This window comes from Stegostoma tigrinum, chromosome 22 (assembly GCF_030684315.1).
Source record: "Stegostoma tigrinum isolate sSteTig4 chromosome 22, sSteTig4.hap1, whole genome shotgun sequence".
NCBI classification, from domain to species: Eukaryota; Metazoa; Chordata; class Chondrichthyes; order Orectolobiformes; family Stegostomatidae; genus Stegostoma; species Stegostoma tigrinum.
In genome coordinates this window covers 37,201,027-37,213,156 of record NC_081375.1, presented here as the reverse complement: position 1 = coordinate 37,213,156, position 12,130 = coordinate 37,201,027, and the positions used below count along the sequence as shown (strand labels likewise).

The window sequence follows — 12,130 nt, the reverse complement described above, 5'->3', positions numbered from 1 at the left end:
AACCAAGAGGTTATGGTGAAGCTGTACAAAACTCTGGTGCGGCCGCACTTGGAGTATTGCGTACAGTTCTGGTCACCGCATTATAAGAAGGATGTGGAAGCTTTGGAAAGGGTGCAGAGGAGATTTACTAGGATGTTGCCTGGTATGGAGGGAAGGTCTTACGAGGAAAGGCTGAGGGACTTGAGGCTGTTTTCGTTAGAGAGAAGAAGGTTGAGAGGTGACTTAATTGAGACATATAAAATAATCAGAGGGTTAGATAGGGTGGATAGGGAGAGCCTTTTTCCTTGGGTGGTGACGGCGAGCACAAGGGGGCATAGCTTTAAATTGAGGGGTGAAAGATATAGGACAGATGTCAGAGGTGGTTTCTTTACTCAGAGAATAGTAAGGGAATGGAATGCTTTGCCTGCAACGGTAGTAGATTCACCAACTTTAGGTACATTTAAGCTGTCATTGGACAAGCATATGGACGTACATGGAATAGTGTAGGTTAGATGGGCTTCAGATTGGTATGTCAGGTTGGCACAACATCGAGGGCCAAAGGGCCTGTACTGAACTGTAATGCTCTATGCTCTATGAACTAGGAGTATACTTAAGAGGGAAATCAGGAGGGCAAAAGGGGACATGAGATAGCTTTGGCAAATAGGGTTAAGGAGAATCCCAAGGAATTCTACAAATGCATTAGGGAAAAAAGGGTAACTAGAGAGATAATAGGGGCCCATAAAAATCAGCAAGGCTGCCTATGTGTGGAACCGCAGGAAATGGTGGAGATATTAAACAAGAATTTTGTAGCAGTGTTTACTGTGGAGAAGGATAGGGAAGATAGACAATGTGGGGAAATAAATAATGACATCTTGAAAAATGTCCATATTACAAATAAGGAGGTGCTGACTGTCTTAAAATACATAAAGATGTATTCTAGAACTCTGCAGGAAGCTATGGAAGAGATTGCAGGCCTCCTTGCTGAGATATTTGTATCATTGATAGCCACAAGTGAGATGCTGGAAGACTTGAGGTTGGCTAATGTGGTGCGTAAAATCCAGGGAACTTAGACTAGTGAGCCTGACATCAGCTTTGGGCAAATTGTTGAATCCTGAGGACTGATTAGGGATAGTCAATTTGACTTTGTGCCTGGGAAATTATGTCTCTTAAACTTGATTGAGTTATTTTGAAGAAGCAGCAAAGAGGATTGATGAGGGCAGAGTGATGTATGTGATCTATATGGACCTCTGTAAGGTGTTCGTCAAAGTTCCTCATGGTAGACTGGTTAGCAAGGTTAGATCACATGGAATACAGGGAGAACTAGCCATTTGGATACTGAACTGGCTCGAAGAAAGAAGACAAAAGGTGGTGGTGGAGGGTTGTTTTTCAGACTGGAGGCCTATGACCAGTGATTTGCCACAAAGATTAGTGCTGGGGCCACTGCTGTTTGTCATTTATATGAATGATTTGGAGTGTGAACACAGGAGGTACGGTTAGTAAGTTTGCAGATGACACCAAAATAGGTGGTGTAGTGGACAGCGAAGAAAGTTATCTCAGAGCACAACAGGACCTAGATCAGATGGTCCAATGGGCCCAGGAACGGCAGGTGGTGTTTAATTTAGATAAATGTGAGGTGCTTCATTTTGTAAAGGCATATCGGTGTAGGACATATACTCTTAATGGTAAGCTCCTGGGGAGTGTTGCTGAATAAAGAGACCTTACAGTGCAGGTTCATAGTTCCTTTAAAGTGGAGTACCAGACAGACAGCATAGTGAAGCAGGCATGGTATGCTTGCCTTTATTGATCAGTGCATTGAGGAGACGAGTTAGGAGGTCATATTGCAGCTGTACAGGATATTGGTGTGTCCACTTTTGGAATACTGCATTCAGTTCTGGTCTCCCTGCCAAAGTGAAATCTGAAAGTGTTCAGAAAAAAATTACGGGGATACTGTCGTGTTGGAAGGTTTGAGCCAGAGGGAGATGTTGAATAGATTGGTGCTACTTTCCACGGAAATAGGAGGCTGAGGAGTAACCTTGTAGAGACTTATAACATTATGAGGGGCAGGAACAAGGTAAATAGCCAAGGTCTTTTCCCTAAGGTAAGGGAGCCCAAAACTAGAGGCTGTAGGTTTAAGATGAGAGGGGAATGATTTAAAAGGGACCTAAGGGTCAACTTTTTCACACAGAGGGTGGTGCATGTATGGAATGAGCTGCCAGAGGAAGTGGTGGAGGCTGGTACAATTACAGCATTTAACAGGTATCTGTTGGGTATATGAATAGGAATGGTTTAGAAGGGTGTGGGCCAAATGTTTGCAAATGGGACTAGATTAATTTAGGACGTCTAGATGGCATGATTGAGTTGGGCTAAAGGGTCTGTTTCCATGTTGTACAGCTCTATGACTCTATGTCCCCCATCACCAATATTTCCTTAGAAAAGGCTGAAGTAGCTCCAGACAATATATTGGTGGCATTTAAAATTTTAACGAGGTTTCTTTGTCCAATGATTCTGGCAGACTTGCAGGGTTCTCCAGCATTTTATAGTATTTTGCTTTTATTTGAATGATGGTGCTTGAATCAAAAATGTCCCTCGTTCCCAGCATTAATATCCCTCAGAGAACATTGGATTTTGGTCACCACAACATTAACCGGATTATTAAATATCACTCAGATATTGAGCTGGAAATTAGCCACTCAGCACTGAATGTCACAACCACAAAAGTTGCAACACAATGGAGAAGAGCGCCACACAGAATGTGACCCATTCAGCCACGGGCATTTAGATTGCTGCCTGTATTTCCCTGCTTAATCCATCCAACCTTTCACTCCCCTGTCAATCAATAATGTATTTAACTCAGTCTTAAACATATTCAATGACCTTGACTCCAGTGCTGTCTTGGGAAGAGAATTCCACAGACTAATCACCCTCAGAGAGGAAAATAAAACTCATTTTTAACTGGAGACCTTATTTTTAGGCTTATCACTCCCATTATAGAAAGTATCCTGTCAAGAATCCACTCAGTCATGTCCCCTCAGGATCTTATATATTTCAACGAGATCACCTGTTTCATTTCCCTCCTCTCTATCTTCCCCCATCTCTCTGTCCTGTCCCTGTTGTGACTGTATCTGATGGCACCAAAGGAATAATGGGTGAACCATACTTGTTGTGAGCTATAGTATGAGCACCCAGGTATTAGCTATGATAAGGTTTGTTTGGAAGAATCCACACCAGGGTGAACTATAGAGGTAACAGACTAGTGATTACTAGATCACCTATGGATCTGAAAAAGGTAATATTCAAAAGATACAAAAACTGTTGTTAGTTACCCTTATTGCTGTGCTATATGTTGAAAACGTCTACTCTAAGAACTCAAGATGTCTTGTGCTTACTTGAACCAGTGAGATGATGGTTCATTATGAACAAGATAGAAGTCTTAGCCATGTGGCAGAAATAGGTTCGGGAGCTCAGCTCAAGATTGTGAGAGTGACCAGGTAGAGAGAGATGGAGTTAGTGGCTAGACGTTGTCTCTTGTCCCTGCAACTCAATGCAATGATATAAATCTTCCTGATATTTAATTTGATGAGAAATAAGAGGGAGCAAAGCTGGATCTGAAGACAAGGATAGGAATTGCCATGTCTATTGTCTTCTCTTCATGATTATATCCTTGTTACAGATGGCTCCACATTTGACCCATTTACGAATTCAGGAGACTCTGTGCTGGATCAGTTTGCAGAGAGTGCCTGGGTTGAGTCTTCATCAACGGTGCCTGACATTCCTGCAGGTAATGTTCAGACTGGATTGCAGCAGTCATAGGCTATTGTTTTCAGTTTGCACCTTCCCCCAGCCCACTCCCACTTGTCAATCCACTATCACGACCTCACATGACCCCATCGCTCCAGTATTTGCTAAAACGCCTGAAGATATTGTGAACCAACAATTTGTTTTTTTTAAATATTGCCTTCAAGATACTAAACCATAGCAAGTGCTTCAGAAGAGTGACACTAAGGACATGATTGCAAGCTTCATTAGATAGTTTTCAAGGAACTGCTTAAGGCAGGAGAGCAGGATGGAGTGGCAGAGTGGTTTAGTGAGGGAATTCCAGAGCTGAAACCCAGGGAGCTGAAGTGGTTAAACTGGGGGGAGAGAGAGAGAGGCTGACACCAGAGAGGGATCTGAAAACAAAGATGAGAATTTTACATTAGAAGTGTTGCTTAATTGTGAGCTAGAGGCAGTAAATGTTATCTTTCAATCCCAGTCCTTGCCCAGAAAAGTGTTATTTATTCTGACATACTGTCCAACAGAAACAAAACTGAAATTAGCTGAAATTGCCTAACATCGGGGAAAAAAAACGTATCAGTCACCTTCTAAAAAGAGAAAAAAAATGTCAGATGCTGCCCCTAATTAATGTGTTTTTAGGGCTCTGGGAATCTGCAATTGTCACAACCGACACTCTTTCCAAAGAATAATCAACCAATTAGTTGGCAATGAGCTAGGTATTTTAGATGGTTCTTCCCAACGAGCTGCTGCTCACTGTTACCAGGCATTTCTATGTTTTCAGTATTGGCAAGGCACATCTGTTGGATTGAGAGGAGCAGGATTATGCTGAGGAGCCCAGGCTCCAAGATAAACAATAGCCAGAAAAGAAAATAATGATCAATTCTGGTTCTGCAGCAAAGATGGACCTCCTGGGTGAAACGGTTCCAGAAACAAAGCAGAATGGTAGTACTAGTCCAGATGTCTTCGATATGACTGAAGTAGGAAACTCTCTAAAGGATTCTTCAAATGGGCCTCATCGAACTCCAGAACTATTCCTGGATCCCAACGCTGCATCGCTGGTGAATCTGGACTCGCTGCTGTCTGCACCTTCTCACAACCTTAAGAGCAAGAACCCTTTCCACACGTCAGGTAATGGTCTCTCTGTTAAAAGTAAGTCTTTTGGAAAGACAGACCTTTGAGCAAAGATGTTGTAGTACTAGGCAAAGCTGAGAGTGACAGAGATAAACCAAGAGTGACCCACAGAGATAAATGGTGAGTGCCTGAGTGTGATCAAGAATTACCTCCTTCAAAAACAAATTGAGCTAACATCAGATTGGGAATAAAATTAGTGGTTAGAAGGATCAATTTTGACTGAGTTAATAAGAAAAACTCCCCCAGTTAAGGTGCACCGAATGGAATACTGGGGATTAAGCGCAACACAGCACTGATCTGAACAGGGACTACAAAACGAGTTTAAATAGATGGGTGATTAGCAGGAGATAGGTGATCTTGTTTTTTTTTGCTACTGCTGTCTCTCTGATTCCGGGATGATTCTGAAAATGAGAGGGGAAATTGTTGGTACTAGAGTTTATTGTTATGTTGAAAGTACAATACAATGTCAGGTTTGACAGCTTAGAACAGCTTTAACGGAAGGCTATGTCTCATTGTTGTTAAAAGTGCTCTGTGGATTTTCTATGGATCACCCAGTGTACTTTCAATTCCTTGTTTAAAAAAAAACTTTATGGTATGAACTATTCAAGCATCACCCTGAGATCTTTGGGATGCAAAGTAAAGCCAGCCCACTCTGGTAGCCTCCTTATTTGCAAGAGCTCCATGTGAGCTTTATTCTGTATCTAACCCTCTATTGTATCTATCTGGTGATATTTGATAGGATAGTGTACTAGGAACTTTACCCTGTATCAAAACACCGCTGTACCTGTCCACAGAACGTAATGTCCCATCACTCAACCAGCTCTGATACCAATTGCCTCAACAGTTTATGCTGCATTCTGATAAGATGTATGGTGTCAAATTATTGACTTTCTTCTCTTTGCAGGTGGTCTCAATTCAATCTCAACATCCAACCCTTTCCAAGTCGGCGACCAGAATAAAATGACCATGAAGCAGATTCAGAGCAGTGCTGGTTTTGCCCAACCCACCATGGGCAGTGGCAGTGTGAGCATGGCATCAATGCCCTTGATGGCACCACAAACCATGGTTCCTAGAGGGATGCCACCCACCATGACCTATCCTTCAACATTCAGTAGTTTACCACAGGCAGCAGGCATGGTGCCAGCCACAAGAATGGCAGTGGACATGAGTCATCATTTTGGACAGCCACCAGTCCCAGTTTCTAAACCTGCTGGAATGCCTCAACAAACCACAAGCCTGAACCCCTTTCTCTGAGGTTAGTAACCTTTAGTTAGGCAATACAGGCTGTGTTTACAGTACTATGATGATATGGGATGTGGTCATTAGGAATACTATCCCATGTTGCTTCACTGGGACAAACTGGAGTGACTTTGCAAATATATATTGGGGCCGTGTAATACTTCAGAAATAAACATCTAATTTTATATCACTGGCTGATGTGTCATGTATTCCATTTTTTGCACCTCAATACCCACATTGGTTAGTGGAAATCTGCTGGCTCACCCAATCATTGCTGAGATTCCAATCCACTGCCATGTGATGTGGTATGGCATGCTACAGAAAACAATATGTTCACAAAACAAAAACAGAAATTGCTGGGAAAACGCACAAACTCAAAGTAGTTCTATGGAAGGGTCAGTGGACCCGAAATGTTAACTCAGCTTTTTTTTTGCCACAGATACTGCCAGACATAGAATCAAAGTGTCCTATAGCACTGAGGCAGGCCTTTCAGCCCAAACACTGGTTCATGCCAACCAAAATGTCCATCCACACTAACCCATTTCCCTGCACTTGGCCCATATCCTTCCAAACCTTTCTTATTCATGTATTCATCCAAATGCCTTTTAAAATGTTGTTAATATACCTGCTTCAACCACTCCCGCTGGCAGCTCATTCCATATGTGTACCATCCTCTGTTTAAAAAAAAAGTTGCCTCAGGTTCCCATATACTCCTGCCCCTCTCACCTTAAACTGATGCCCTCTAATCTTTGATTTCCCAAGCCTGGGAAAAAGATTATGTGTATTCATCCAATCCATGCCTCTCATGATCTTATACACTTTTAGCAGATCTTACCTCAGTGTCTTATGCTCTAATGAAAAAACTCCTAGCTTGTCCAATCTCTCCCTATAACTCAGTTCCTGGAGTCCTGGCAACATCCTTCTAAATTTCTTCTGCACTCTTTCCAGTTTAATAAACATCTTTCCTGTAACAAGGTGACCAAAATAGAACACAATACTCCAAGTGCGGCCTCCCCAACATCCTGTACAACTGCAACACATCTTCCCTGCTGAGATTTCCCAACAACTTGTTTTTGTTTCCAAATTCCAGCCTCTGCCATTCTTTGGTTGTTTTGTAACGTGTCCATGTCATTAGCTGGATGGCTGGTTTGTAATGCAGAGTGACAGCAATAGCAGGGCTTCAATTCCCTCATTGCGTAAAGTCACCATGAATGCCCCACCTTTTCAAAATTGCATCTTGTCTGAGTTGTGGTACCTCTCAGGTTATACTCCCCACCAGTTGTCCATCTTTCTCACACACACGTTGCAATCAGTTCTGGGCAGGTCACATTAGGACAGAGTTGACAACTGTAGCTGGACATATTATGTAAGATATTGGCAGAAGTGACATCTAAGGTAATATGAGAAAGGAGAATACCAAGGCTTTTATCAAACTCATGCAGAATCCCATTTCATTACAAATAAAACATATGATAACAATTTTCACCAATTCCCACAAGCTTCGATTTTAAAAGGGGAAAAAAAAAATCAACCAAGGATACATCTAACTTTCAAGATACCCTCAGAGTAGGCTTCTGTGATTGTTGCAGTGGCAATGTTCACTCCTTTTACCTCCTGAGTCACTTATTGGGTAAACACAGGCAATGATGTCCATGAGCACACTGCTATGCGGATGCCAGAACTAGTTTACTTTTAAATATGCAATCAGATCATTTTCCAATAATGATAAGACCATAAGAGATAGGAGCAGAATTAGACCATTCCATCATGGCTGATAAGTTTATCAATCCTGTGCTCCTGCCTTCTCACCGGAACCCTTGATCCCCTTACCATTTGAAAATTTTTTTGAATTTCAATAGTCATCAGGAGATAGATGTCGATTCGGGTAGACTCCCAACGTGTGTTAGCAGGCTGACCTTAGGAGAGTACTGCATTCACTCCAAGGCCTGCACAAAGATTCCAAGGAATGATTCTGAGGCTAAAAGAGAGTCATAGGCTGCTGTGTGGGTGTGTATGGGTGCTCGTGTGTCTCTGAATGTATGTGTGAGACAGAGACAGACAGTTGGTGGGGAGCATAACCTGATATGTACCATGCCTCAGGCAAGGGGCAAGTTTGAGAAGGTGGCCTCAACCAATTTTGGAATTGAGCTTCCTGCTGTTGATGTCCTTCTGCATCACAAACCAGCCATTCAGCTAATAGCATGGACACATTCCTTGTTGAGGGCAAGGTGCCTCAAGTAGGCCTGTATTCCCTTCTGTATGAAGTCAGGCATGTGATCTCAGAAAGGGGTTTAAACTCATTCAAAGACCAACAGAGTATATATTTCCTCTGGTCGTCTAAGTCCAGAATAAGACAGCATCTTTCACACAAAGGGGAATGAAAATTGGGAAATCTCTCCCTTAAAACTCTGAAATCTCAGCTAAAAATTCCAAGACCAAGATTGATGATTTTGCTTGGGCTAGGGAAGGACAATGGAACCATGGTGAGTAAATGGAGTTGATATGGATCTGCAATGATCTAATAAAATGTTGGAATAGGTTTGACTCGTATTCCTGTCCGCTCCACCAGATGGAGTACGGTGATAAATTCAATCTTTGAGCTCTCAGCTGAGAGGTAAAAGGTGAACCTAATTTAAAAACACTACTGGTTAAATGCAGTATATATAGCTGTTTTCTCAACTGAAACACACTGCTAGCCTCTTAATCAGTTGGACACATCAGCAAATTCCCCACATGCACTCCTGAATCCCTCAAAAGAGATTTACGAGCCCTCCAATGACAGAAGATATTAAAACTCAAACCTGCCGTTCCTGAGTCTCATGACTTTTTGAACGTCGCAGCCTTGGTTTTTTTCACCTCAGTTCTCTAATGTTAAGTGCCCTGTAGGATTTTTGAGGCACAAAAATGCACACAGTTCTTTGATTTTAACTTTTATTTCTTAAAATTTACAGACATTGGTAAAAATATAGTTTCTAAAAATTATTTGTGTTTGAATTTGGACAACAAATCATTCTGCTATTTCACATGAAGCTACACAGCAAGAAATACTTTGATCTCTGCCTTTTATACACAGGAATAAAACTCTTCTCTACAATTTGCAATGTCTCTAACCGAGAACCTGTGCTAATTAAATCAGACTACATGTGCTCCAATGCCATCAAACACAGTGCACTGACAAAATCAAAATTAACAACAAATGTACACGAAGGATTAATCTCAGCTGAGGTTTCCCGGGGCTATGATTGGCATTTCACTTTCACAGAAATGTTTCCATCTTACCACCAATATAGGTCAGAAGCTTTTAAAGAAAATTATAAAGTGTAGAAACTGTCATGTAAAGAAGGAAAATGCAATCTAAAACAGAGCGATGAGATATAATGCCATATTTGGACAAAGACCATGACTATATCAAGATTAATCCTTGATGTACTGCCCAAAACTGGGACTAAATCCAGCAACTCTGAAAATTGGTGTTGAGGCACTGCACCCCAGGGTAGTATGTGAATCCCTTGAGAAACCATCTATCTTATAAATCAGGCAGGGTCCTTGTCACAAGTCCCAGGCATCATCTTGAGAAGGGATCCTGAGGGTTAAACTAAGGCTGGGGTATAAAGTCTCTGACCTCAAGTATAACAGCCCAAGACCATGATTCTACAGTTAGAAATTAGAAATTGAGAGTTTCTAGCTGTCATACTAGAGTCAGTGTCTCTGCAGGTTTACACATTACTATGACTGATCTAAACTACTCCTTACAACTCGCCACAGTGACAGGCTGAGGAGGTCACTCTCGTCTAATCAATGCTGAATTCTGAACCTAGCTTTTATTGAAGTAAATTAAAATCCAAATTGAAAGCCTCTTTGAAAGCAAATGCCAAGCCTGTTGGATTTCCAGGTTCTGGAATCTTTTTAGATCAGAACTTTCTTGTGCCAAATGAAAGTAGATCATTCACATCATTGATGGTGAGAAAACTACAGGAAGCATGCAGTCAATCATGATGCCATCTAAAGTACAGGAGGAGATGGGAGTATCGTGAACTGGATGGAATGAGTTAAGAAAACACCCAAAATGCAACAAAAACCAGAAGATGATGATGCTGACAGTTAAGAACAAATAAACGAGTCCCTTTAATACCCAATCCCAGAGAATGTTTCCAAACGAAAAGGTAAACCCAACAATCAACACTAATAGACAGATCATACCCTCCTGTAACAAGAGTCAAACAGGGAATGAGAAATCAAGTATCACTAACTAGATCAGACTGTTCAAAGCAGATTAACCAGACTCAATGGCACATCACGGTGGAAGGGGTGAAAAGACCAAAACTGACTTGCACTCTCACCAAACATACACAGGCGAGCAGTTATCTCAACCTGCAGGGCCAGTTTATACCTTGCTGTGATCTGACTCAAAGCGTCATTCAGCATCACCAATACTGACTGAGAGTAAGGTTGGTCTTTGAAAAGGAAATCTGAAAAGTAAACAGCAAATGGGAAAGAAATGGGATGAAGGAATATGATAAGAAGAGATGAGATTCCATGGTTTGAATTATACTCTAAATGAAAGCCCAAATTAAGTTCTTGTATGGCAACACTTTCCAGTAACCTGAATCATTTAGAGTGTTGGCAAAATGGCTCCACATCCACTTTCCAGAGAAATCTACACTCTTCTACAATTACTTGGAGCTTGGATTGGGACTGTGACCAATATCCATGCAATTCTGATGGGTAGCTACCTGCCCAAGGTCAACACAGGCCACTGAGACACAAGCATCCTCGCATGGACTAGTGGTTTGTCAGCACTAATTTGTACATCTTTATCATCATGAAAGCAGCCATCGCCCCTTACAAAAGCCTCGTCTAGTTACTAAATAACTTCTTTGCTAATTGTTTGTCGATTTCAGTTTGCAGATTAGACCCGATTTTAATACCGAAGAATCTAAATTTTAAAGAAGACATCATAACCGCACATAACAGATTAGAGAAAAATGAGATGCAAAATTTGATCTTGTCATTGGCAGAACTGTGTGTTCTTTAATAGATAATTCGTGTGGGTAAGTTCAAACAGATCTTGACAGAGATTCAAAACCTCCTGTTCATCAGGAGAAAGGAACAAAATTCCAAAAATCACCAGGTTTGTGAATGAATGGTTCAGTGTTCACAGCACAGGACTCAGTTGTTTGAAGAGATTGTAAATCTGTCCTGCTTTTATTCAAGGTGACCTGGTTAAGCTCAGGACTGTGTAATGAACACTGGTCTTAAAGTGCACACTGTTCACCAAAAGCTTTGCAACTGGGTAGCAGAGAGACTTGAACAAAGTGAAGACAGGAGAGTGTCCCTGACCCCACAGTGCTGCCCCTGCCCAAGTGAGTGCTGGCATCAGGAGCAGATAGTGAGAGGTGCCCATGGGATTCCAGCACACCATGCACAGCTCCTGGGTTAGGCAGCACAGAGTCTGCGCAAAAGTTATAGTCAGAGTGGGACAGGGAGGGCTCAATACCCTGCTTGATGAACAAAAGCCAGGCCAATGATGACCTGACTTGACCGGGATCTGGATCTGAACAAAAGGGGAAACAGAAGTAGGGAAGGACTCAGCCCTCTGAATGTACCAGGTTAAGACTCAACTGGGTTTGGGAAAGCAAAATTACTAAGGAAATTAACATTTTGAGGTTATTAAAGCTGAAGCTGAGATTAGCGAAGGTTCTTTCTTCTTTACAAGTTGCTGAAAAGTTCATTCTTCTTGCTCCAGTCCATCTGCGGGGCCCGCTTACTGGAGCGTTTCGAATGCACCTTCTCCTTGGCCTCTGCTGCAGAGGTACTGAGGCTCAGACCCACCTCACCAACTGTTTTGTCACTGTCAAGCTGGGGCTATCAACCAGAAAGAGAGAAAATGTCAGCTTTCTCTGTGACCATCACCTGCTTGGACTAAACAACAAAGACCTGCATTTGTATAGCCTCTGTCACCACCTCCAGTCAGCCCATAATTAGAGTCAGAGAGTTGTACAGCACA

General features: G+C 42.0%; 2 protein-coding genes across 8 annotated transcripts in view; one reads left to right on the top strand and one right to left on the bottom strand.

Moving 5' to 3' along the window:
- Positions 1-6,291, top strand: part of LOC125463691 (epsin-2-like) — an 80,913-nt gene extending 74,622 nt beyond the window's left edge. For all 6 annotated transcript variants that reach the window (XM_048555270.2, XM_048555268.2, XM_048555271.2 and 3 more), the window contains 3 exons: positions 3,650-3,757; positions 4,648-4,881; positions 5,789-6,291. In XM_048555270.2, the coding sequence (XP_048411227.1) occupies positions 3,650-3,757; positions 4,648-4,881; positions 5,789-6,138 (692 nt within the window). In that variant the 3' untranslated portion in view covers positions 6,139-6,291. The remainder of the gene's footprint in view (positions 1-3,649; positions 3,758-4,647; positions 4,882-5,788) is intronic.
- Positions 6,292-9,037: 2,746 nt separating this feature from the next.
- Positions 9,038-12,130, bottom strand: part of LOC125463477 (Na(+)/H(+) exchange regulatory cofactor NHE-RF1-like) — a 104,562-nt gene continuing 101,469 nt past the window's right edge. For both annotated transcript variants that reach the window (XM_048554758.2, XM_048554757.2), the window contains one exon: positions 9,038-11,988. In XM_048554758.2, the coding sequence (XP_048410715.1) occupies positions 11,833-11,988 (156 nt within the window). In that variant the 3' untranslated portion in view covers positions 9,038-11,832. The remainder of the gene's footprint in view (positions 11,989-12,130) is intronic.